General features: G+C 57.2%; 1 protein-coding gene across 1 annotated transcript in view; it reads right to left on the bottom strand.

Moving 5' to 3' along the window:
* The window catches only part of CFAP46 (cilia and flagella associated protein 46), a 92,503-nt gene that overhangs the window by 51,906 nt on the left and 14,180 nt on the right, over positions 1–26,417 (bottom strand). The window contains 15 exon segments of the mRNA XM_065894741.1: positions 360–522; positions 898–1,029; positions 8,992–9,158; positions 9,668–9,775; positions 10,640–10,774; positions 11,483–11,648; positions 12,782–12,994; positions 14,259–14,392; positions 15,412–15,539; positions 16,079–16,209; positions 16,420–16,543; positions 17,803–17,923; positions 18,084–18,312; positions 22,723–22,913; positions 24,763–24,861. Of these exon segments, the coding sequence (XP_065750813.1) occupies positions 360–522; positions 898–1,029; positions 8,992–9,158; positions 9,668–9,775; positions 10,640–10,774; positions 11,483–11,648; positions 12,782–12,994; positions 14,259–14,392; positions 15,412–15,539; positions 16,079–16,209; positions 16,420–16,543; positions 17,803–17,923; positions 18,084–18,312; positions 22,723–22,913; positions 24,763–24,861 (2,241 nt within the window).

Here is a 26,417-nt window from a genome sequence, read left to right as displayed (position 1 = left end):
CGGAGGGGGCAGGAGGCCTCACTCCCTGAGGCCCACCAGATGCCTGTCCACTGTCAGGCGAAACCTCCCTGGGCCCTGAGTGGGTCTGCGCCCCCACCCTCCCTCCTCTCCCCTTTCCTACTGGCGCTTTCTAGGTCTGAGTTAGGGTTCCCTCGGGGATGGGGGAGGACAGAGCTGAGCCCTGAGCGCAGCCAGGAGCCGCCCCGCCTGCCCCGCTGGGATCTCACGGGTGTCCGCGTCCCCTGTCCCCCATGCAGCCGTCGTGTTCATTGCCTGAGTGCTTCCACGGGGCCCATCTTTCCTCGGAAGCCTCGCCCACCGTGCTGGAGGAAGGACGCGAGAGGCGGCCCAGGGCGCACCTGCTTTCTGGCCTCCGTCTTGTTGATGACGCTGATGACCTCCTGAGTGGCGCTCTTGCACTTCTTCCTGTTGACCGCAGAGGACAGCAGCGGCAGCCAGGTGTTCCAGAAGTGTCGGGCGGCCTGCATCACCAGGGCGCTGCTCCCCGCGATGCCCCCAAACCTGGAAGGGAAGGTCTGACCTGGACAGGTGTAGGCGCCGAGGGGAGGGGTGGGGCCCCAAGACGTCTCTGCAGGACCAGGACGGGCTCCGCTCAGGGCAGCCCCGCTGTGACCCGCTCACGAGCCCCGGCTCCCCGTTCCTCGGGCCCGTCCTGGCTCAGACGCTCAGGGCTGCCGGGAACCCCCGGGGGTGAGGTGGGTGTCACCGCACGGGGCAGGCGATGACCCTGGTCACAGGGCCACTGGGGGAGGGGCCGGCCTCGGGGACAGTCCCCAGCGAGCACCACGCACCGCAGTCACCATCGTCCCCACCCAAAACACGCACCCCAGACGCGCCACGCGCACGACGACCTGGCCACCGGGGGCCGCAGCCCACCTCGCACTCTCTACGAAGGCCTTGGCGGCCGTCAGGCGCAGCTGCTTCCGGCCCTTGAGGTTATCCATGATGCTCCTGCCCTGGATGCAGGCTGCAGTGCTCAGCATCTCCGCCACCAACTCAGCCTCCACCCTGCAGACAGACAAGCGCCACAGCTCCCAGGAGGCTCCTAGGGGAGGGAGGTGCCGCCGAGAGGGGAGAGCCCTGGGGACACCCCACCCCGGCCCCTGGAGAGAGCCCTGGGGAGTCCAGAGTAACGTCATGAAGGTCCCCAAGCCAGAACTAACTGGCTGAGTCCAGTCAACCCGCAGAACCACGGGACAGAACCATAAGCTGATGTTTGAATGACTAATACGTAGGGTGTCTTGTGTGGCAGCAGCAGCAGAACAAGGCGCCCACCCCAAGCGAGGCCGGGCCCTGCTGGAGCGACCAGGCCCCGTGCCCCGTGCCCCAGAGCACGTCTTGTTCAGGGCGCCTAGGCTCTGCGCTGAGAGCTCAGAACGTACAGTTTAGACTCAGCAGCGTCAAGGGTGCCGTGAGCTCTCTTCTCCCAGCCAAGCCGTGGCTTGTGCTCGTGACAACCACACGCACGTCCCTGCAGCTCGGCTCAGGGGGCACCAGGCTTACTCTAAGAGAAAAGCACTGGTTTCTGGGTAGACCTCCCCGCCACGGCCTGGGAGGCCCACCCGCCTGCAGGAGCCAGCTGCTCCGCCACCCTGCCCGTCAGGAGTCTAGGGGAGAAAGAGGCTGTCCCTCCGCCTGCAAGGATCTGCAGGGCACGGCCAAGCTCATGCTCTGGGGGTGAATCGGAGGCTGGCCCCGTCCCCCAGGATGGGCGTGCCAATCCAGCAGGAGGTGGAGGAGAGCCTGGCCCCGCTGGGCCCTGGCGTTGCTGTCCTGGAGACCTGGATCTTTAGGACGTGGTCCTTGGGGAGAGTCTGACAGTGACAACTGGGTGATCTGCTGGTGGTGACCATCTATATGCTTACGGCTTACTCTGTTCTATCAGCCACTGAGAGAGGAACGTCGAGATCCACAGCTGTAATTGTGGCTGTATCTAACATTTTGCTTCTTGAATTTTGAAGCTCTGCTGTTAAGTGTATACACGTTTAAGATTTTTATGTGTTCTTGCTGATTGAACCCTTTTATCTTTGTGAAATGCCTCTCTACCTCTGATCCCACATCCTGGGAGCTTTACTCCAGCCCCACGGCGTTCTTGCAGCTGGTGCCGCAGAGGCCATCTGTCCCCCTCCTTTTACTTTTCACCTGTGTCTTTGTATTTGAAGAGTGTCTCTTGAAAATGGCTTCGAGTTGGGTCTTGCTTTTTGGGTCCAGTGGGATAAACTCTTCACTTTAACTGGAGTGTTGGTCCATTTACATTTAATGGATCTGTTGGTGTGGTTTTGGGTTAAACCTTCGATTTTGCTATTTGCTTTCCTTCTGTCCCATACGTTCGTCCTTTCTTTCCTCCCCTCTTTTGGATTAATTGAATATTTTTAGTGTTCAATTTTATCTTCTCCATTGGATGTCTAGGTATTATTCTTTTATTGTTTCTGTAGTACTTGCTCTAGAGACTGCAACATACATTCCTAACTAATCACAGTCTCTGGTGAATTAATATTATACCACTTCACAGACGGTGTCAGAACTCTCGACATACCCCTATCTCTCCCATTCCCATCCTTTGTGTTACCACTGTCATACATTTTACTTCCACATTTGTTAATAATCCCACAATGCAACGTATTTTTGTTTGAAACAGGCGTGTGTCTTTTAAAGGATTCAAGAACCGAAGGGGGGGAAACGTTTTATGTTCAGCCACACAGTCACCACCTGGGGCGTTCTTCACTACTTCCTGAACTGAGTTTCCATCTGGTACCATCTTCCTTCAGGCTGAAGAACTTCCTTTAGCATTTCTTGTTCTGTGGGTCTTCTGGGAATGGATTCTCTTAGTTTTAATTAATCTAAAAAGGCTTGATTTTGCCTTCATTTTTCAAAGGCTATTTTTGGTGTATACAGAATTCTAGATCGACAGGGTTTTTTCTTTTTTACCACTTAAGATGGTTTACATTGTTCCTGTTGAGAACTCACCTCTCATTCCTGTTTCCCTGTGTGCAATGCATCCTTTTCCCCTTCCACCTTCCTTCCAGGGTTTTCTTGTCACCTTGGTCTCCAGCGATTTGCCTACAATAAAAATAGGTGTGGCTTCCCTCGTGTATATCCTGCTTGGAGTTCATTGAAAATCCTGGATCTCTGGGTTGATACTGTTAATTCAGTTTGAAACAATTTCAGCTATTACATCTTCAAATATACATATTCCCACCTCGCCCTCTGGCCTCTGTCCTTCTGAGACCACACCTGCACTTGTGCTGGCCCATGGGCACTAGCCCACTGGTCCCCAAGGCACTGCTCCTCTGTTTTTCAGGCCTTTCTCCCTGTGCTTCAGTTTCCATAGTGTGCTGACCTGCGTTCAGAGTTACTGATCACTTCTCCAGTGTTCAAATGTCAAGCTCTCCCAGTGATATTTCCATGTCAGAGATTGTACTTGTCATTTCTAGAATTTCCACTTAGTTCTTTAATTAGAGTTTCCATTTCTTTGTTGGAATTCACCACCTGCAATTTGCCCATTAAAATCCTTTCTTTCCTTTCTTGTATTTACAATAACTGTTTCAAATCCATCGTCTGCTAATTCCAACATCTGTGTCATGTCTGAGTCGGCTGACTGCTTCTTCTCCTGCGATGGGCCACAGTTTCTTGTTTCTCCACATGCCTGGTGACGTCTGCTGTTGTGCTGGGCGGGGGGCGGGGGGCAGGATGGAGGGCTGTCTTGCTGAGAGCGTGGATTATGTTGCCTTCCTTTAAAGGAAGGTGGGGTTTCATTCTGGCAGGCAGCGAATTCACCTGTGGCTCACCCTTATCCTACTGAGATCTGGACTAGGCGTCTTAGGGCAAGTCTCGCGTGGCCCTTAGAGCCCAGCCCCTAAGGCGTGGTCTTCCTGAATGCCCTGGCGGTTCAGCGAGGGCTCCCTGACTCTCCTGGGTCAGCATGGGGCCTCCGGCATCTCTGTCGCCTGCTTCCTGCCAGGCCTGCGGGATCTGGCCTTCTCTGTCCAGGAACATCCTCGCTCGTCTTGCATCCTGTGGAGTCCCGAGGCCCCAGCAGCCCCAGGGTTTGGTCTCTGTCTCCCGCGAGCATTTCTTCTGTCTGGGCTCCAGCTCCCGGAGCTGCAGTTTGGGCAGCGCCCTGCGCCCCCAGGCAGAGCGCGAGGGTGCACGTGGGGCTCACTTCTGATGGCCTCTTGCAGGAAGCGCGGCCTTGGGCCATCTGTTGGCCAATGTCTGGAAGCAGTTGTTTCATGTATTTTGTCAAGTTTTACAGTTTTTTAAATAGCACAAGAGTATGAGATCCACTGTGTGTCATGGCCAGAACCGGTAGAAAAAGTGACTTTTAAGTTCACATAAAAACCCAACAGTGATGATGATTATGTCAAATAAAAGTTCTAAACAAAGTAGAAAGGTAATCTCTGTTGGTCTGTTTTAGAGATCTACATCAAATTCCTTATTAATATATATTCCTTTACATTAATAGTATAAATATGAACCTGATTCTGGTAATTACACACTCAGAGGTGAGAATACTAATTGATTAGTAACTGCACTATTTTTCACCAAGATCTGAAAACTATTTTCACTATTACTGTGAAATGCCATCATAAAAATTACTCTGTGACCAATTCCACACTGAGTTTCTTTACATAACTTGCAAAATAGAAAAAATGAGCATAAAAATTTGAAATACGTATAATTGTTTTGAAAACAGGTGAATCACCTGCGGTACATGCCACGTGCTGAAGTTGACCGCGGGTCCTGCTGACTGGGGACCGGGTCCAGGGCTCTGAGGGGCCAGCAAGACCATCGTGCAGTCGGCATCCCCTAGAGAGCCAAGGGCCGCCTACCTCTGCCTGTCCAGCCTTCCAGCGCCCAGCTCCAGGCCTAGACACAGCTGGCCCTCAGTGTGGTGAAAAACGGGTCAGGTCCACAGCCAAGCCCGGGTAGGGGTGACCCCACTGAGAGTAGTAACACCGACCACCACTAGAGGGCAGCAACAGTCTAAAAATGAGTTCTCCAAGGTCTTGAGGTGAAAACCAAACTTTTACATAGTCTTGTACGACCTCCCCTTTCCCTATTACCATATGTAAACATTTATGTTTTTAGCCTATTTTATCATAAGAATTGCTGTTTTAAAATAAAAGTTAATTTAAAGATCACTGAGGAAAGAATGCCGAAGCTGGGGCACACACCCGTCACCGCAGCAGGCACCCTGCCACCCAGTCCCCTGACAAGCTCTGCAGTGCCCGCAACGAGTAGTGAAATCAGCCTTAACGCCGTTATAGGAAGACGAGGCAGCAGCCCTCAAACACCGACTCTTTCTTTATGAATGTAGTCTTTTTCTTTCTTTTAGAATTAACCTTCTAATTTTTATCAAAGTGGTACCTACCACATGGTTGAGAACTACTCCCCTACCCAGCCCCCAGTCCTATTCGCAAGAGGGAATGACTCCTAGGTCTTCAGCTCTATCTTCTAGCAGGTATACGCTTTCCTCCAAAAAACTGGCTTCTATCTTGATTTCCCAATTTATGAATTTTAAACATTACCTACAGAAGTCCCTTTTCCCAACTTATGAATATAGCTGGTCCCAGCATTACTTTTAATTCCCTTATTTATTATCTTTGTACCTCAGAATATCTTGTGGACCCTCAACAAGTGACACCTGGCTATTCAGCTTCTCAGATGAGGGTCTCACACCACCTGTCCTCTTCCCCCTTCCCACTGCTAAAGTATGTTATCTGTGCTTTTACTTTACTTTCGTACTGTCAAAATTGGTAACATTGATATTTTATTGGGTAACCACAAATAAGTCTTCCTTGTCAAAATGCTAATCCTAACACTGGAATATCAATAAACATCAAGATAATGTCTGTGTTTTTCACTGAAGAGGCAAGCTATTACCTTTGTTATCTCCTGGCATTTCCAACTGGCTTTTCTCCCTCCCTCCTTTACCACAATACCTGTAAACTCTCCACAACACTGGGTCCTCCTTTGGCCCTGCCCGCACCCCCAGGGCCCTCCCCTACAGCCTTGCCGAGGAGGCTCTCTCAGCAAGCAGCGCAGCTGGGCACCTTTTCTGGATTGCATCTCCATTTCCAGCATCCAACATCTTTCTCTTTTCTGGGTTACTCCCTTGTTTTTCTGGAGTGTATCCTCAATTAACTTTCTAAAAACAGGTGTGTGACAAATACATTTTCTAGGTCCTCATCTGTTTAAAAGTAGCTTTCTTTACCGGGATACTTGAAAGTTTGGGTGAGTTAGAATTACATGTTGAAAACTACTTCCACTTAGAACGTTCCACTTTCTTCTAGCTGCTAGTGATGGTTTCTGAGAAGACTGATGCGTTTCTATTTCCTTCTTTTTCTTTTCTTCTAAACACTGTAGGATAGTCTCCGTATCTGCCATGACCTGATGACCCCATGACGTATCTGGATGTGAGTATCTCTTCATTCTTCTCGCCGGTCATTTAGTGGGAGGGTCAGTCATGAGACGGTGTCCTCTGCTCAGGGAAGCTCCTGCTTTTCACCCCTTTCTTAAGAACGCTGTCTCCCCTCTTTCTGGAATTCCAATAGCTGGGTTTAGGACCTCCTATTGTTTCTTCTGGCTTTTCTGTCACATTTCCTGTCTGTCCTTCTTCATATATTTCCTGCACGATTTCCTCACACTTTATCTTCTAGCCCTTCACTGACTTTATTTTCAACTTCAGAAATTACCTTTTTAATTTTGAAGAGATATTTAGTCCTTTTCCTTTTATTCCTCATTCCTTTTCCATAACACATTTTAACTTCTAAATGCTGCATCTTCTCAAATACCTTGGACGTTATTATTATTTTTTTTTTAATACTTCTTCTGATCATCATGTAATCTGTTCTGTGGAATGAATTACAGAAACCTCAGCTACAGCTAGAGTCAGGCCAGGCCTGTCAGGGAGGTCCCACGTCCGCCACACATCGCAATTACCCCAAACAGGAAGGGGCCTCGCCTACATCTCAGACAAGAAGGGGCCTCTACTCACTGTGCAGCAGGAGGAAGGAACCATCCCTCCACCCCCGACAGCCCAGCCGATCAGAGTCCGGCACAGACAGCCAACAGGAAGCCTCCGTACTTTGGACCCCCAACTCCCCCAGTGGACTCTGGCTATCACAGCCCCCCCTGACTCCCTCTTTTTCCTAGCAAAGCAAGATCCCCCTCCTTGTTTTCCACGTTTCCTGTGGTCCACCGAAGTTTGCATTTCCCTAATTGCAATTCCTCCGCTATTCCTGAATGAAGCCGCCTCCCCTGGTGAGGTAACTGGACATATTACATTATAAAGGCTGACAGTTTCTTCCGGAGTAATTCTCCCTATTTCTTCCCGTTGGTCTTCTCTTCAGAGCTGAGGGCCTCTCAAAAGTCTGAGGAACCTCGGTTCACACTGGAGAGTGTGTATAAGATGCTGTGGGGAACTCGGAATGGCTCGTCTGCTGACGGGCACAGCTTTGCAGTTGTTGGTGGAGACCAGTGTCTGGTGGGGACCCCTGTGCTAAGGACCAGAGGCTTCCGGGAAGAACCCCGAGTCCCTGGCTGCTATCAGATGTCCTGCCGGGGGGCCGGGTGTTCCGTGCGCTACCGCTGCGCCTTCTCCATCTCCGTAGGCTGGGCACCTGAGCCAGCGGCCCCCTGGCCGTCACGGAGCCCTCGGCCTCCACCTGCTGCACGGTGAAGCCAGGGCAGGACGTTCGAAAGCCTTTCAGAAGCCAAGTCCTTCTCAGGATGGATTGTTGAGCAAAAGCCACCTCTGTTTTGGAGGAAAGGCAGTCACGAGGGAAAGCCTCTTGCGGGGGTGGGCGCAGTGAGACATGCTGGGCTGGCCTGGGGGCTCCATCCAGCCTCTGCTTCAGCTGCCTTGGTTTTCATGCAAGCAGCTGCCTGGGCTCCGGTCCCCGCTCCGCCTCCACCTGCTGGGTGGCCTCGGCGAGGGCCTCAGCCTCTGCCTGCCTTGGTTTACTTGCTCCCAGTACAGGCACGGCAGCCCCTGCCCAGGAGCCGCTGCAGGTACAGATGAGGTGTGGGTGGGGCCTCCACGGGAGCTCTGAGCAGCCTGTGGCCTTGGCTGCATGCGAGGCGGGTGACCACAGCTCGGGTCATGGTCACTTGTCAGCCCCCAAAAACCCACAGGGGTGTCCCACGCAGGCCCCAGAGCAGCTGCTGGGACGTGGCGGCCGTGCTCCCGCACCTGGCCCCGGGATCCTGACCGAGAGAGGCTCAGGCCTCCACTCCCATCACCCAGAGGCAGGAGGCCAGGCCTCCTTGGATCTGGCCTCGAGCGGTCAGCTTGGCTGTGCAGCCACGATGGGTATCTTCCTGGCCTGGGGGCCAGGATCCCGTCTTTCAGGAAATAGACCCAGAAGTAAGGCAAAGAGAAGAGCCTCAAGGGAAACAGTCTTTACAGCAGAAATACAACAGAAACAACGTTAAAACAGCCTCCTGTTCAGGAAGACGGAAGGATCAGGAGCCCTGATTACCGACGAGCTGAACGGGGCCCGGGGCACAGGAGCAAGCGGCCTGGAGCGCCTGCGGCCATCCCGGGGGCCCTGGAGAGCCCGCCGCCAGCAGAGCTTGGGCGGAGAGGAGCCAGTGGCAGGGGGGCTATTTTCATTTCACTGAAATCACCCTTCAGTTACTTCCGAATTTACGTGGCCTCCTAAGTCGCCTGCTCAAAACTAACTCTCAACAAAGCTGCCTGCCTGTGGGAGCGGCCGCCGGTCGAGCCTTGCGGCCCTTTTGGCCTCTGAGCCCCCGTCATGCCCGCAGCTGGCGGGGCTCGTGGGGCCTCGGGATCCTGCTGAACACGGCTCTCCAGGGGCCGCAGCTGAGGCGTTGCCCCGGCCGACGCGGGGCTGGCGGGGCGGCTCCAGGGCCGAGCGGGTGAGGCTGCGGGCCCCACCTGGCAGGCTCGGAGGAGGCACCGCGCCCCAGGGACACAGGTCGGGCGCTGGGGCGACTCACGGACTGAAGGCCTGCAGGTGCTCGATGCCCGTCTGGATGGCCTTCTGCGAGCAGGCCATGGTGGCCTCGTGGTCCCGGGCCACGTAGGTGAAGTGGGCCAGCCGCGTCAGGGTCTGCAGCTCCACGAGGGGGTCCGACCAGCTGCACTCCAAGGCCATCTTCACCAGCTGCCGGTGGTGGGGAGAGGGGCATCTGTGAGTAGGCGGGGGGCGTCTCTGCTGCCAGCTCACGGCTGACGTCACACGGATGGGTCCAGGGGTCACCCGGCCTAGGCTGAATCACCTGCAAGGCCGAGGCTCCAGCTGCCTCAACCAACTGCGGCCAAGCCTGGGTGGGGCTGGCGGGCTGGGGACAAATGTCCCAGTGTCCACACTGCGTTCCTGCCACATGGGCAGCCCTGCCCTCTGACGAGCCAGGAGACCAGACTCAGGGGCCCTGAGGGGACTGCTCGGCTCTGTTGGGAGCGCTGTGCAGAGAACACGGCAGGGCCGCTGGCCACCTGGGGCTCCTTGTCTAGACAGCGCAATTCGAATAAGCACTTCGAGTTGGGGAGCCTTGTCGGGGCACAGCCCCTGGAATGCCTACCAGGCGCCTAGTGACACCTGCGTGGGCCAAGGGGGAGGAAGGTGACTTCTGGAGGGAGGTGACACCTGTGGGGTGAGGGAGCGACAGCTACCTGAGCCAACGGGGGCACCGTGAAGTCCATGAGGCCCAGCCCGTTGCAGGAGTGCATCTCCAGAGCAACGAGGACTCCGGTCACCGAGTCGATGCTCTCGTTGGCGCTCTGGTGGGAAGAAAGTGCAGAGGGCCCGTCAGCCCTGGGGCTGGAGAATCTGGACTACTCGGGAAGTGACCCTGTGAAACATCAGCTCTGCGGCAATGATCGGAGCTGTTTGTGTAAGCGTTTGTCTCCGAGCTACCTCTTCACGTAATAAAGAGGAGTAGGCGCTGCAGCCCCCAAGGTGGCCCGGCGGCTGGCTGAGCCGGCCAGAGGTGGAGGGCAGGTGGCCAGGCACAGCGGTGGCCTTCTGTCTGGAGGCCCCTCCCTTGGTCCTGCTCCAACCCGGTGCTCACTCCTGGCAGGCTCAGATGCCCCTCCCTGATGGTCCCCGCCTTGCCAGCCTCACTTCCCACCTGAGCCACGTGTCCTGGCTCCAGCTGGCGCCCCAGGGAACCTCCCACTGGTCTCCATCCACGGCCCACGTCTGCAGGAGGAGAAGCCGTGGGGCTGGCCCTGCCCCCTCCCCTCTGGGTCCCTGGTGGCTCCCCTGCATCCCCACCCCGACGGCCTTGCGTTCACAGCTCAGGTGGCCCGTGGGACCCTGCCAGGGAGGTGTCCCCCTGTGACCTAGACGCACCTCCAGATAAAGCCACAGCGAGGTGTCACCGAGGGTGCACAGCGCCCCCAGAGACCCAGCGGCTCTTGGTGGACAGTTAGAACCGTGGCCAGTCGGCTGGAGGAACGAGGGGATGTTCCAGCGGCCAGACAGGCAGAGGAGGCCTCACGCCCCATCTCTCGGGGGTCGGCCTGGGCAAGGACGGACCCTCCTGAAGGGAAGCACCCCTTCCGCAGCCCCGCCGCCCCGTCCCCCAGGCTGCTCGCCCTCGGGTGGGGAGGACTTCAGCGGGGGCGCCCCCCGGCCGGCACCTGCTCGTCCGTGCCCAGGCGCGGCCCGACCTGCTGCCGCAGAAGCTGCTTGGCCTTCGCCCACGTGGCGATGAGCTGCTGCAGGGTGCTGACGGGCACCGTCCCGTCGGTCAGGTTCAGGGCGAACTCGCAGACCTGAAACAGAGGTGTCCTTGCTCATGACACCTGAATCCAAACAGGGAACCCGAGCCAAGACCCAAAGCTGCAAAAACAAGCAGACCCGGCTCTGGGTCCAGAAGGGATGGTGGCCCAAACACTCACTAGTCCTGGGGCTGAGGCACAGCCTCAGGAGGAAGGAGGCACCGCTCCCGGCCACACCTGGGGCAGCCGCAGGCTCTGCACATCCCTCAAACTCACTACGGAACTCACTTTCTCTCACGTTTACTAGGAATGGGTGAGGGGTCATCCGATGCTTGTCAACACCCATCAACATCCCTCCTCCTTGACTGGGAAGACCGCCACACAGTCCACGTCACCAGGAGACGCAATCAGGGGACAAACAACCCCACTCGGTCACCGTGGAACCGTCCGTATCCCTGGCCTGTGCATCTTTCATTTGGTGTTGCGGCTTTCCTGTTCTGAACTGGCACTGGTCCTATTTTTCTGGCCTTATGTCCACATTTTTCTGAGCTCTGGGACTTGCAGGGACGTCCCCACCACTGACACCCAGGTGTCCTCGTCTTGTTTCCTCGCTCTTAGGGAAAGGGTGCCCCCCACCCCACGCCCCATTTCTGGGCACCTGAGAATGCCTGCAGCTTCCTTCTTCAACTGCTCTCCCACTGACGCCTGCACTGACCGGGGTGTGCCACCCCCCAGCTCCGATCCCACCCTCGGGCGCGGCACCTCCACTGCGGTCCTGACTTCAGAGGCGGCCTCAGGGTCTAGCGGTGTATGAAGTGGGTTTGAGCGTGTGTGTCTTCTAGACTTCTCTGGCGTCAGGGCTGGGATCCAGGTGGTGATCAGGCCTCGTGCCAGGGTGCTGCAGAGCGTCGCCAGCAGCGCCAGGTCTCTGGAAGAGAAGCATGTCCGGGCCAGGCCATCCCAGGGAGGAAGCCGTGGGGACAGGACTGCCTGCGGTGGAGGCTCGTCCTCCACCAGGCGGCCTTCACGCCTGGGAGACACCTGTGCCGCGTGGGCTGGACTCCTCAGGGAGTCCTGCGGGGCCTGGACACAAAGGCCCACCTGGCCACCGTGCCCACTGCCGGGCCGTCCAGCAGGCCCTCCACTGGGCGACGGATGGAGTGGGCTTGGACCAGAACCTCCCTGCTTCTTCCTGAAACGTCTCAGCACCAAAACATTTAAAACCATCAAACGCGGTCTGACCTGTGTCTACGACAGAGACACGGACACCCGCCTAGAAAGAGAGGTGCTCCCGCAACCCCTACGGTCCTGGGGACCCTGCCAGGGCCTCGCGCCCACAGGAGAGGTGAGGGCACTGGCAGGCCCGTCCTCCATGGCTGCTCCGTCCTGTTCGCAGTGTAAAAATCCCCATGTGCACATGTAGCTGCGTCCTGACTCACTCAAGCCTTTCTGCTTTGGGATCTGGCGAAAAATTTTTAAGTTGAGTGTTTAGACTAAATGCCCAAGCAGCAGAAAACACAAAGAGGGCTTCACACAGTCACCCTCATTAGGTAAAGGTCTGGCCTGACTTGACGCTTTCACACTTCTAGCTTCAGGTAGTGAAAACATCGGTCTCTCATGAGTTCACACCACCTGGATATGAAAACTCCCGGACACTGATTTCCAACCCGCCCCAAATCAGACCAAGGTCGGTTTCCACCCCTGTTCCTACAAGGCGTGGGCCTCGCCAGCCTCCCTCAGAATCGCGCTGTTTGCAACAAGAGTGTGACAGGCTGGGAAGCTGTGTGGCAGTGGAGCTGCTGGGAATCCGTGTACGGGCCCGAGGGCGCCTGAGCACCTCATCGATCCCCACACGTTGCCCTGCGGCTTAGAGAGGGTGAGTATCTTGCTCGGGGTGCACGGCCAGTACACAGAGGCCCTGTCACTGCTAGGCACCAGGTGAGGGTGGCCCCACACGTCCCACCCCACAGCTCCCGGCCCGATCCCAGGGTCTCTGGCAGGGGCAGGATGGGGCCCTCCTGGGAAGCCAGGATGCACACAGTGACCGCCAGCCTCACCCACCCGCTGTGGCCCATGGCCTTGATGATGCCCAGGAGGTGGTACAAGGCGTCCACGAGCTCCCTCTGGCGCCCGGCCGTGATGAGGTGCTGGTTGTGATTCAGGACGTAGACCACGGCGTTCTGCACGATCCACGCCTCCTGTATCGTCTGCCCAATGTCGGCCGAGCGCAGCCAGCTGTTCATGGTGTACTGCGACAGGCCCTCTATCCAGGTCCTACAGAAGGCATGCGTCAGGCTCTCCCCGGGATTAAGACCCTTCCCAAAGCGGCAGGAAGACACCAGTGTGAAGCCATCCCTAGAGCCCAGGGGTCAGAAAGTTGCCCTGCTGGGGGCTGTCCGCCACTCCCGCTGAAGGACCCGGCCTGCCCATCTCCTCCCACCTCCACCCCATCTGCCTGGCTCTCCCATCTCCCTGCTGGATGCCCCTCGCCCTGCCCCTCCCTAGCCGAGGACGGACCCCTGGCCGAGGCTTGCAGGCCGCCAGTCCAGCTCTGCACCTGCCTGTGCCCAGTCTCCCCGGCCCATCACACGCAGGCTGCCCTCCTCCGTCCACATGGGCGCGTGGGACCTGCTGGCCTCAGACCAGCGCCTGGCAAGCCCTTTCTCTAAAGGGCCAGACAGTACCCTGGGCTTCGACAGCTGCATGGAGTCTCTGTTGTGTGTTTCTCGCTATTTAATTTCACAAACTTAAAAGCCATCAAAACCACCGTTAGCTCGTGGGGTGTACAAAAGCGGTGGTCAGGTGTGGCCTGGGCCCTCCCCCAGGTGTGGGGAGCCCGGCGCCAGACAGGAGTGGCAGCGGCCCCTGGGGAAGGCCGCAGGCTGCGCTCTCACAGGCGACTTAAAACACCAAGACAAACCCCATCTGCACAAAATCAGGGCCCTCCTCCCTGTGCCTCTCGTGGGCAGAGGGAGTCCGGCGGCATCCCCAACTCCCTCCACAGCAGGCGGGTGTGAGGGCCCGTCCACTGGGTGCAACAAACAGGAAAGTGGCCCCTGTCCGCATTCAGCGGGAAGCAGCCAACAGCCTCGGCTCCTGCGACACCGCAACGCGGACACTCACTCACCACCGCGTTCACCTCTCAAATATTTAATTTTAGATGAAACAACGGCTAAAAACTGTGGTTGTTTCCACAGCACCTTGATTTCATGATTGAACCGCACTTGGCATCTCACGTGGGCAAGTCTCTGTGGGTTCCCTGTGGACCCTCTTTCCGTTCACATACTTCCCGGGACAGTTTCCCATGGCCAGCCCCGACTACCGCTTCCCTCCGCAGACACCAACTCCCTGACATCTCGTTTCCACCAATAACGAGGAAGACTAACCACAGCGAACAACGACGTGAACTAGTGAGCCGCGCCGGACAGCCGGCCACTTCCCTCGCATGTCTGGGCGTGGCTCCCGTCCCAGCCTGTGCCCCCGGGCCACACATGAGCCGTGCCAGGTGCATAGGACGCGCACCCCGCGGCTCCCCTACCGGTACGTAATCCACTCGGCGTTGTCCTCTGGGGACTCGGGTATGTAGCCCACCGGGTGCTGACTCAGGTCCTCGGGGGGCATCGGACAGTCATTTAGCTGCATGCCCTCTGATCGCAGCAGGTGGACGGTGGCCTGCAGAGGAAGTGAGTGGAGTGGAGGAGAGGTCCTGGGAGCACAGACCCAGTGCGATGCCCCCAGGGCCTTCCCGGCCCCTGGGTCCTCCCTGCCTGCAGCGACACTTCCCCCACCCCACGCCGTTGCTTCACCCATACACACTGCATCTCAGAGAGAGACCGGCTCCTTTCGAGAGCACAGCCTGAGCCCCCAGGGACACAAACATCCCCTTGTCACACCACAGGCGCCCACGGCAACCCAGTCCCCGTCCCTCCACGGCTGTGCACGGAAGCCCTGCAGGCTGACAGGACCAAGGACGGGGGGCAGGTGGCCTTGCCTGCCTCCCGGGGGTGATGCCGGCTCCATCCCTAGCTCCGTGGTCACCTGCCCCCAGCTCTCGGCATGGCCTGGCCCTCAGGAGGCGCTCAGCAAACCCTCACCGAATGAGCCGGGGAGTTCTGGCCAGGTTACCCCATCGACCCCCAAAATAAACAACCTCGAATGGCCCCAACAATCCCGAAGTTACAAAGTATCACCAAAATCACCACCACGTGCAGGTGCAGGGATGCCAGTGCCAGCTTAGACCCAGCTCAGCCACCTGGCTGACGCTGGGGTCTCTGCATGCTCACTGCAGGGGGCGGGAGCGACCCCAGGTCAGGGCTGAGGGGGATGGTCGCCAGCAGCCTTCAGCGGCCTCTGAGGGGCTGAGATGAGAACACACGCTCCTCCCTTACAATGGGTTCAAAGTGCTTTTGAAGCTATCCTCATGCAGAGTGCACTCCCAAATCCAGTAACCATCAGCCTGCAGTACCTATGTCACCGTGGATTCACAGTTCAAACATTACTTCTAAGGAAAATGAACATCTACACCCCTCACAATACATTCTGATTTATATCCTTCTCCCAGAAAATCTTCCAAGAACCCAGGAAAACTTCCCTAAAGGACAGGCTCCTTCGGGAGCAGGGCTGGGGTATAGGGCCACGTCCGTGCAGACGCAGGTGACACAGGGGCCGAGGGGCCGTGGGCAGGGACGCACCTCAGCATTGATGAACCCCACCTCCGCGAACTCGCGCAGCAGGCTGGGGGACGCCGGCCTCTGCAGGGTGGCATCTGACTGGCTCGAGGAGTCCTGCTCCGCGCCGTCCCCGCCCTTCTTCTTCTTCCCTGGAAACAGCAGAGCGGCAGGGTGCTCAGGGCCCGAACAGCCTTTCAGGGAACGCGGCGCAGCCCCGGGTGCGGTGGCGGGGTCTCTGCGAGGTGGCACTGTGCCCAGGAGGGGCTGGCAGAAACCTCCCAAGCGCAGGGGCCCCACGGGGTGGCGAGGTGTCCCCAGAGCCAGCTTGGCCATGGCCAGTCTCCCGCCGATTCCCTGACAGCTGGGCTCTTGGTTCTGTTTGCGCTGTTCTGCCTCTCGAGAGGCCCCAGCCCCGCCCCCAACACCCAGGCCCCGGGCCTCCTGGGACTGCCTGCAGGTCCCCGGATCCTCACCGTCCGCAAGACCAACCTCTTCCAGAGACCTGCAGGCCGGACTTGTGCGGACCCTGCGCTGACGGGGGGAGCCGGCCCAGGCCCATGCTCTGCCCACAGGCCCCCCGCCTGCAGCCCTGGGTCCCCTCGCTGAGCCCCGCGGGCCCCGCAGCAACCCCAGGTTGCCTAGGGAGATCCCGCCAGTGTGGGCGCCCAGGCGTGGCCCCGGGGCCTACCTCGCTTGAGCCTCGCCTGCCGCTCCACCTTGCTGACGTCATACGCGAGGCAGAAACGGCTGGCCGTCCGGCACACATCCCACACGCCCTGCTTCCGGGCCACCTTGGCCAGCTCGGCCCAGATCTGTACCCTGCACAGGTGCGCGATGAGCTCTCTGCTCGGGAGAACCAGCGCAGGGCTCCTGCCACGAGCCCAGTGGACGCCCCAGCCTAGACGCGAGGCGACGGGCAAACCCGCGGGGGTGCTGCCCAGGGCCAGGCGAGGGGGCGGGCAGCGGTCCGGTGCCCCCGCCGCGACAACCCAGGAGACCCCCCATGCCCCCTGGCCACCGCCCGCTCACCTCTCCTTGGCGTTCCGGCCCCGCAGGCACCGCACGTGCCCCGCGGCCTTGTCCACGCTGAGGGAGTGGTGCTGCGCCTTTGCGTACAGGTAGGTGAAGCGGCCCTGCTTTTTCCCGGTGGAAACTGAGGGTGGACAGTGGGACGGGGCAGTGACGGGGTGGGTCTCGGGTCAGGGCACGTTCCCGCAACCCCAGCGCGCAGGACTCTGGACGGGTGTGGTGGCGCCTCCCGGGCGTCTTTTGACCTTTTCATGAAGATTAAGTCCCACTAGCTGTGCCTTTGTCGGCGAGGGGCGCCGGGCACCAGGGGCAGCTGGTGTGCAGAACGACCCCCTCTGCACCCGCTGGGCCGGCCCCAACAGCCTCCACCCGCGCCCAGCACAGTGGTGGCCTCCGTCCCCACGGCCCCCCACCTTCAGGAGCCGACTGGCGGGGACCCCGCATAAGGCCCCCGTCTGGCCAGGTACTCCTGCCCGGCCCCTCGCCGAGTGAAACGCACCAAGAGAGCCCGAGCGCGTCCGGGGCGGCTGCCCACTGGGCCCGTGCCCCTCACACCCAGCAGGACAAGAAGGAAGCACAGGTTGGCACTGCCACGCCCCGGACGGGGTGACAACAGGACCTGGTGACATGAAGCGGCCACGGAGACAGCACAAGGTCCGTGGCCCACCGAGGCCAAGGGTCACATCCTAGAGCCATCCCCCAGTCCACATCCCAGATCCACCACACTGGCCACCGCGGGCTCCCTCCACAGCTCCTGTCTGCGGACGGCGGGGGCTGCCCGGCTGAAGGCTGCCAGGGGTGCCAACATTAAGGGAGCCCTGGGCGACCTCAGGTGGGACTCCGAGAGGAAGGGCGCCGGCGTGCTCCAGAGCCGGGCGCTAATCTGCCATCTGCAAGGGTTCGATATACTTGGGGGTAATGCAGAGAAGCCCAGGACCCCCATCCTCGGGGGGGGACGGTGGTATGGGGGCAGTGCCCCCTAAAGTATATGAGGAAGCCTTGACCCCCAGAACTCCAGAATGTGGCCTTGTTTGGAGATGGCTCTTACCAGGAAAAATTAAGTTAAAGTGAGGTCATTAGGGTGGGCCCTAATCCATTATGACGGGTGTCCTTAAAAGGGGAAATTGGACACAGAGAGAAACAGGTGCAGAGGCAAGCCAGCCATGTGGGCCCCGGAGACAGGCCCAGGCGGCCCCTTCCTTCAGCCCCTCGGTCTCAGGCTTCGGGCCTCCAGGCTGTGTGAGCCTCCCCCGCGCCACGGGAGGTGCTTTGTCGCACAGAGTGGGGACAGGAGGCTGCACACCAGCACCTGAGGCCCGTGTGGGCGGAGGTCGAGGGCGGGTGGGTTCAGGCGTGTGTGTGCTGCTGAGAGAGCCTGCACACCTTTGGCCTCGTTCTCACTGTCGAGCACGATCTGGAAGGTGTCAGGGGCCAGGGCCAGGCCCGCGGTCACCAGCAGCGCCCGCTTCTTGCGCACACTGTCCTCGGGCATCGTTTTCTTTGCCTGCGAAGGGTAGACGGTGTGATGAGTGCCCGCGTCGTCCAGAGCAGCACCGCTGCCCGTCTCTGCTGAGCGCTCCTGGCCTGACGGGGCCCCGCCCAGGACGCCTGCCCTCCCCAGGCGCAGAGGCCCCAGGGCCCAGGTCCGGGGGGGCGGGGCACACCTGCTCAATGGCCAAGGTGGCCTTGTCTTCGGTGCGCTCGGGGACCTGGCACGGCGTGGCGCAGAGGTGCAGGCGGTTGAGGGCCATCCTGAGCGTGTCCTGGTAGAGGCCCAGGGTGTCCAGGAGCACAGCCTTCCTCAGGTGCTCCATGGCAGGCTCCAGCCGGTCCGCACCCTCCTCGATGTACGCCATCTCCATGTGCACTTGGCAACGGAACAGGACCATGAGGCTGGGGGGACAGACAGCATTGCAAGAGCCCGGTGGGGCTGTCGCGGGATCCCCCTGGTGCCCGGTTTTCCAGCCCCGCCTTCCACCCTTCGTTATTCCAAGGACCCACGGAGGACCAAGAGGCGGTCCCTGCAGACCACAGGAGACCTCAGAGCCCACTGGCGCACCAGGGCCGAGGAGTGGTAGCTGGGCCCAGCCGGGCTCCACGCTACAGAGAACGGCTGCGGCACGAAAGCCAGGTGGCGGGCTCAGCAAACATGGGGTGCCCGACGCTGCATCTTGTCCAGCACCCCGGGAGGCTCTTGGCGTGGCCAAGCAGGTGAATTTAGTACAACCGAAGCCCAGGCTTTGCCTCAGTGGATGGGCCCTCTCGGCTCTGCTCTGAGCTCTCTCCGTCTCATTGGCCGAAGCACACACACCCCTGCTCAGAACGCCTCCCGTGGACCCGTGGCCCTGCCTGGCGTTTGCTCCTGCTGCTGCCTCTGCTGGAGCCTCCTGGGCTGGGCGGGGCTGGAGACGGCCGTGTCTAAGATGGTAACACAGTCTCCTCAAAGCCTTTCGTCCACAGCATGCAGAGCCCCATGCCACAGCCTCCACCCTGGACGCGAGCATCAGAAAAGCCAACAAATTTGGTCGAATTAAAGTTCTAGAAGACCCATGAGCTGACCCTCAGCCACGGCAAGGCATAAGCGTCACACGCTAGGCCTGTGACCTCAGGGAAGAGGACGCAGTGCCCAAGGCGCCTGGAGGCTGGCGCTCCGCTGCTCGGGGGCCGGGAGTGGCGGGCAGGAGAGGGCACCTGGTTGATGCCAGGGGTGAGGTCTGCGCTCCCATCAGGGAAGCAGGTTCCACAGGCTCTGCCTGGAAGCCTGGACAGCAGCCAGTAATGGGCCACTTTCTTCTATCTTGAGGCAGGGGAAGAGGAGGCCCACAAAATGGGAGCTGGACCAGCACCGAACTGTGCTCTGGGCAGCCTGACCCTGAATCCATAATGCGAGACTCATCCAGGGCTGGACCATGCGAGGAGCCATCTGAGGCAAGCTGACACCACAGAGAGAGGTCTACACAGCGGAACAGCCCTGGTCAGGAACAACCTGGCAGGCGGAGAGGTCTACACAGCGGAACAGCCAGCATCAGAAACAACCTGCCAAGCGGAGAGGTCTACACAGAGGAACAGCCCTGGTCAGGAACAACCTGCCAAGCAGAGAGGTCTACACAGAGGAACAGCCAGCATCAAGAACAACCTGGTAAACCATTGGCTCAAGGAAGCCACAGAGATGATGGTGAGTAAGCACAGCAGATTCGAATGAGAGACTCCGTCCCTGCCAAAACAGGATGAATGGGACCAGATGAAAAGGACTTAGAAATGAGTAATTTTCAGAGTTCCTTCTGCTTCCAACTGTGATCAAGTCTCTGCCACGAGTAGCCACTGTGAAGCTGGACCAAACACAGCACTGGGTCTGGGCAGCACAAGCCTGGGGTCCCTGGAGGCGGGAACTCAGGAAGGAGCCCGTGCCCTGCCTGGAGACAGTGTCCCGTGGCATCGCGGGCAGAGCACTGGGCCCGGAACCAGGGCACCTGCCGTCCACAGAGAGGGTCTCTGCTCTGGGCTGGGAAGGCTGCTCCAGGCTGGAGAAGAGGAGCCGGGTACCAGAGCAGCTGTTGCAGGCCTGCCCACCAGAGAGGAGAGAGCTGGGTATCCCTCACTCACACCCCGGACGTCAGCCGAGCCCACGGAGATCGCGGGTGCAACCGGGCTAGAGGTTGAGCCCCACTGAGACAGGCTGGAAGACACTGTAACCTTCCAGAGATATGGCCAACAAAACAAGAAGCCAGCTCTCAACCAGTAACTGAAGTACCCAAGAGAACAAAAAGCAACACTCTCTTAAAAAAGATCACAGAATCCACAGACTCCACAGTGCACCAACCACAATATTCGGTACACGATAAAAAACTACTGGACACGCAAGGAAACAGGAAAAGGTAACCCACAGTCAGAACGTAAGAAGGGCCAGATGCTGGGTTTTTATCAGAAACTACGAAGGCCAGAAGAAAATAAAACAACCTCTTCAAAGGGTTTAAAGAAGAAAAAATCTGTAAACCCAGAATCCAGCAACTGGTGAAAATAATCTTCAAAGATGAAGGTGAGGTGAAGTCATTTTCAGATCAACAAAAGCCAAAAGAATTCGTCACCAGCAGTCATGCATTACAAGAAAAAAATAAAGGAAGTTCCTCAGGTTGAAATAACAGCAGAAAGAAACTTGGATCTGAGGGTAAGAAAGAAGAGCGAGCCTGTGGGATTGACAAAGAAGTGGGCAAATATAAGAGCCTATTGATTTTCTCTGTAATTTTCTTTAAAAAACCACTGGCTGCTAAAAGCAAAACAATGACACTGTAAGATGAGGCTCATAACACATTGAGAAGTAAAAGACATGCCAACAACCACACAAAGTGGGGTAGATGAAGGGTAATGCATGAGGTTTTCCCTTTGCCAGGTGGGAAGCACCACCTCACACAGACTTGGCTAAGGAGGATGTGCACTGTTAGCCCTACAGCAATCCCCCCCACCCCAAGGGTACAGTGGACAAAAAAGCTGATAGAGGAAGCAGATGCAATGGTAAAAAATTCAATTAACCTAAAAGGCGGGGAAAGAGCAGCAGCAGAACAGAAGGGACAAATGGAAACAAATGATGAGATTGTAGACAAGTTCAAAGCTACACTAAATGCAAAGAGACTAAACACACCAGTTAAAAGGCAGAGATTATCATACTAGACAGAAAGAAGTCAGACCAAACTACATGCTATTAAAAGCTGTGTTCTACACTTTAAGTTGAAAGATCCACAGAGGATGAGAATTGAAAGGATGGAAAAAGAAATGCTTCAGACGGGCCCAGATGGTTTCACTGGATTCTATCAAACATTTAAGGAAGAAAACACCAATATTGCACAAACTCCTTCAGACAGCAGAGGAGGAAGAATCCTTCCCACCTTCCCAATTCATTTAATAAATTCAGCATGACCTTGATGTCAAAACCTGACAAAGACATTACAAAAGAAGAAAATCACAGGCCAACGTCCTCATGCACCTACACGTAAAAATCCTTAACAACACGCTGACATATGTCAGGACCATGCAGAGAATGCAAGGTTGGTTCACCACTCAAAATTCAATCAGCATAATTCACCACATTAAAGAACAAAAGATGCAGAAGAAACATTCGACAGCACTCAACACCCACCCATGATTAAAAAACAACACAAGGAAGGGACAATAACAATGTTTGTATTCTATTGTGTGCAATTATATCTCAATAAAGTTAATCAGAAAAAGAACTGTCAGAGAAAAAGAGAACAACTAGAAGACATTATTTTTAAAAATCAGGCAAATATGAAAATAAACTAAAATGATATTTTGGAAGAAATAGTCATTAAAATTTAAAAACATAGGCTAAAGAAAGGAAGGAAAATTAGAGAATTTGTAAAATAAAAGAGTACTAATGGCCTGGAGGAAATCTGTCAGAATTCAGCGTGTCACACATGGGGGGTGGGGCCATGAGTGTGGAAGGTTCTCTGGGGGCGGGGGGAGGGGGGGTAGGGTCGGTAGCTGGGCTAGGAGCCTGTCATACATCCCCATGGGATTCCAGAAGGAGAAACTCTTTTTAAAATGGGTAAAAATCCCAGATTTGAAGAGAGATGCAGCTCTTCACAGCCAAGACCCCCAGGTGCTGGCAGGAAGTGAACCGTGCCGGAGACCCTGGGGACCCCCCTTGCCCACCCTCAGGCTGACAACCAGGCCCCTGGCTCCCCTGCTAAGACCCCTGCTCCAAGGGCTCAAGTAGGCGACGAAACCCAACCCTAATTAATCACAGGAGCAGACGGGGCAGGGCAGCTCTCCCCACCGCCCCTCCCTGCGGCTGCAGCCTCTCCTGGGTGACCCTCCACACCTCCTCTCTGCCCACACACCAAGTCCCCGTCTCCCAGACCCCTTGTCTGCCAGGGACCATCTGCAGCACCCCCATGGGCTGCGACCCCCAGCCGGGGGGCCTCACTGACTCACCGCCCACCCCACCTTCCCTCCTGCGCCTGTGCCCCCAGGCCCTGTGCCCTGCCGTCCCCCTGCCATGCAGCCCAGGACCCTCCTGACAAAGCCCTATCTCCTCGGCCCCTCTCGACCTCAGATGGGCGCCGCCCGGGTGCCCCCCAGCCTCCCCCCTGCAAGGCCCTGCCCCCTGCACTCCAGACACACCTCCCCCACAGCCTGCCGGCCTCTCAAGCTGGCCCTTCTGCGGGGAGCCGTGGAGTCCTGCTGCCCTTCCTGCCACTTTTTTGGGAAAATGAGTTGGACTTCGTCCTCACCCCAAGGGTCTCCCGCCCGCTTGTCTCCCCCCAGGGGATAGCCCAGGACCGCCACCTGTCCACCGTCTCCAGGGCCTCTGCGATGCTGGCCAGTGGCTTCCGCAGACGGTGCCGCAGGTCGTGCTGCAGCAGCGGGAGGCACGTGTTCCACTGCGTGGCGCACACCACGTGGATGACCCGCGGGTCGCCCAGGCGCACAGCTCGCTGGAGCACCGTGTCCAGTCTCTGTACTATATTCAGCTGGGTCTGCACAAAGGACAGTGGCCCACGTGTGAGGCTGGGGGCAAACGCGCATCACAGGGCGAGCCAGGGCAGCCCCGGCCGACCCTGAGCCCAGGAGGCTGCAGGTGGGGCCCGGGCCCACAGTCTGAGTCTGTCCGTGGAAATGGCCTGCGTGATTTTTTCTAGAAGGGCCTGGCTCGGTCGATACCCTGCCTTAGAACGGGCTCTGCGCCCTCTGGGTGCGTCTCTCCTCTGTGAGCCCATCTGAGCGAGGCTGCTGATCTCCTGGCCCTGTATATTTATGGGGCCCACGCCCAGTTACGTCCACTGCCCAGTGAACAGCTCCTCCAGTCCGTGCCCCACATGCCCTGCCCAGCAGACAGGCGCTGGCCGGCCTCAGCCTGTGCAAGGGGCCTCACCAGCTCCATGCCTCCCTCAGCGCCCACCAGGGCTGCCTGGGTGCCGAAGCTCAGCCATGTCCATGGGCCCTGGCTTCTGGCACCTGGGGGCCTCCCCTCATGCTGCTCCCAGGCCACAGGGACCAGCACAGGCTTGGGGTTCAGACCCTGTGACTCCTGCCTGCCAAGTTGTGTCCATCAAAGCCTCATTGAACAGGTGCCCCTGAAGGGCCCCTGGCCCGAGGTCCGAGGCCGACAAAGGCAGAGGGACACAGCGCTGCAGTCCCTGCGCCATCACCTGCCGGCAGCAGCACGTGGCCAACAGGTAGCCCACGACCTCCCTCGAGAAGATCAACGCCGGCAGGGGCAGCCGCCTGGGCAAGTCCAAAGGGAACACGCACATCCCCCAGGTGGCCCCAAACTCGCAGAGCCCCGGCCCAGCTGATCGTCCTCTGGCAGAGCTCACAGCGCCGACGCTGCCTCTCCTGCTCCAGAGGGGCAGCACAGCCCGGCTCCAGGGCTCCAGAGAGGGTCCCAGGAGCTGAGCCAGGGAGCGGACACCTGGGCCCCAAAGAAATGCCAGCCGCCATCACTCTGTTTCAGTGTATTTTGGTTCCCTTTTTTCAACTGCAGGATTCTTATTAAAGAACATAAACGACTGCTGGATTCCTTTTCGGGTGGTGGCTGCTGGACCAGCTCTAACTGCATTACATAGGACGCTGAGCTCACACGGTCTGTCACTTTGCCACCGTGTTCACCAGGCTGCCGTGCGCCAACTCCTCAGAGAGGCAGCTGCCTCCTCAGTAAATACCAGTGGAATATTCTAGACAAGTCAGGGGTTTCCAAAGGGGGCAGCGAGGGAGGAACGCTCGTGCGGGTCCTCTGGACCTGCCCTCCGGACCTGCCCTCCACCCTCCTCGAGGTCCCCCCTCCCCCATCCCGTGATGACCTCACCACTTCACTGGAGCCCCTCTGTTTCCCAAGCCCAGCGAGGCCGACAGCCCCGCACTAGAGCCGGGGCAACGTGTGCCTTCCTGGACCTGAGTCAGGATGGCAAAGTGCTCTCATGGGGACTCAGCATTCACCAATGGCAAGTGTTATCAGTGTGCTGGGGTGGGCCACTCCACACAGGCCGCAGGAGGGCTTGGCCAGAGGACGGTCCCACCCCAGCCCCTGGCCCAGAGAATGGGCTGCATGAACCCAGACGTCCGCCAGGCCAAGGTGGCCCTGGGAGCCGTGGGGGATCCAGCTCTGTGCCGCAGAGGAGGACGGCAGCCAGCCTCGGCAGCTGAGGGCCACCCAGGCCCCTGGAGCTCCTGCCAGAGAGGCCACAGTCACGGGTGGGAAACCAGGGCACAGGGGGCTGGCCCGTGCCTGTAAGGTTACCCCCCAGACCTGGCATCAGTCAAATCACAGGGTCCAGGGAACCTGCACAACAGTTCAGCATCTGCTGCGGCTCCCAGTCGAGGACTTACCTCCACAGCCTCTCGGGTGTAGATTTTAATTTTATCTGCAAGTCTTACAGCTTCCAATTCATACTCCAGGCATTCGATTTCAATTAGCTTCCCGGGATCCTGCGGGGCACAGGAGTTGCTGTGTAAGATGGAGAGTTTTAACGAAAGCGATCATGCACATTCATTAACTTCAAAGACCATTTAAAAATATAATTCATGTACTAGGTAGAAATTCAACAAATAAAAATTAGATGATACAAATATATATAAGAAAAACTTAAAATATTTCCAAAAGATGCAAAAATTTGAATGAGAAAGCTAGAAAAAAATTGTTTTTCACCTTTGATAGTTAATTTCACTGGACACAGAACTTTTAAATAACTATACCAACTTCAGACAAACGCTCTGTTATGAAACTTGGCCGATTTCTTTCATTGAATCCCTGCCGGGTTTGGACGGGGCGTCCTGCTGGAGGCGGCGGGGTGGCGGGGGCCTGGGATTTGCTGGGTGGGTGACTGACACACACTTTACTTTTACAAACTGCTCAACTGTTTTCCCAAGGGGTTGCCGTTTCCCATCCCACTCCTGGCCATCTGGGATGGTCAGTCTCCAGTTTAGCCGTCTACTAGGTGTGTGCTTGTGAGATAACAGCTCACAAAGTTTCCTCTTATTGTTTTCTCTTAACGTTTTCCCCAGAAGTTTTATCATTTTAACTCACATTTTGGCTTATGATGCATTTTGAGTTAATTTCTGTCCACGGTATGAAGTGCAGGCCGATGCTCGCTTTCTCGCATGTGGTTGTTTCCTTGTCCGGTACCATTTGTGGATGAGATGCTCTGTCACCCACCGGAAGCCTCTGCACCTCATGCAAGCTGGAGGCCCCGAGTTTGTGGGTCTCTTTCTGGACCCTGTCCCGTCCCTCAGTCTCTGTGAGTCTCCATGTCAAGGCCACCCTGTCTTAACCATGGTGCCTTTATATCAGGTCATGCTTGTCTTCTGGCATCGTTCTGCTTTTTCAAAGCTGCTTTTAGCTATTCTAGATCTTTTGCATTTCCACATAAATTTTATACTCAGTTTGTCAATTTTTGAAACACTCCTGCTGGGACTTTGATTGAATCGCATTGAACGTACAGTTCAATCTGGAGAAAACTGACATCTTAACAGTATTGAGTCTTTTGATCCATGTTATTATCGTCGCTTTAAACAGCCGATTATCTTTTCAAGAGATTTACATATTTTCCCGTCTCTGTGTGACTCGTGTGGCTCCCCTTGCTGGTCCTCTTCACTATTTGTGTGGATCCAGATTTCTGCCTGGCATCATTTCCCTTCTGCCTGAAAAAGTCCTTTAAAATTTCTTGTAGTGTAAGTCAGACTCTTTCAGATTTTGTATATTTTAATAAATACTTATTTTGCCTCTGATTTTCAAAGATATTTTCTCTGAGTGTAGATTTTTTAGGTTGATAGTTTTTTTGGTTTTTTTTTTTTTTTCTTTTTCGGTACGCGGGCCTCTCACTGTTGTGGCCTCTCCCATTGCGGAGCACAGGCTCCGGACGCGCAGGCTCAGCGGCCATGGCTCATGAGCCTAGCCACTCCGCGGCATGTGGGATCTTCCCGGACCGGGGCACGAACCCACGTCCCCTGCATCGGCAGGCGGACTCCCAACCACTGCGCCACCA

Source organism: Phocoena phocoena, chromosome 16 (genome assembly GCF_963924675.1).
Source record: "Phocoena phocoena chromosome 16, mPhoPho1.1, whole genome shotgun sequence".
Taxonomy (NCBI): Eukaryota; Metazoa; Chordata; class Mammalia; order Artiodactyla; family Phocoenidae; genus Phocoena; species Phocoena phocoena.
The sequence above is the reverse complement of the archived record's forward strand: the minus strand, read 5'-3'. Positions and strand labels throughout refer to the sequence as shown.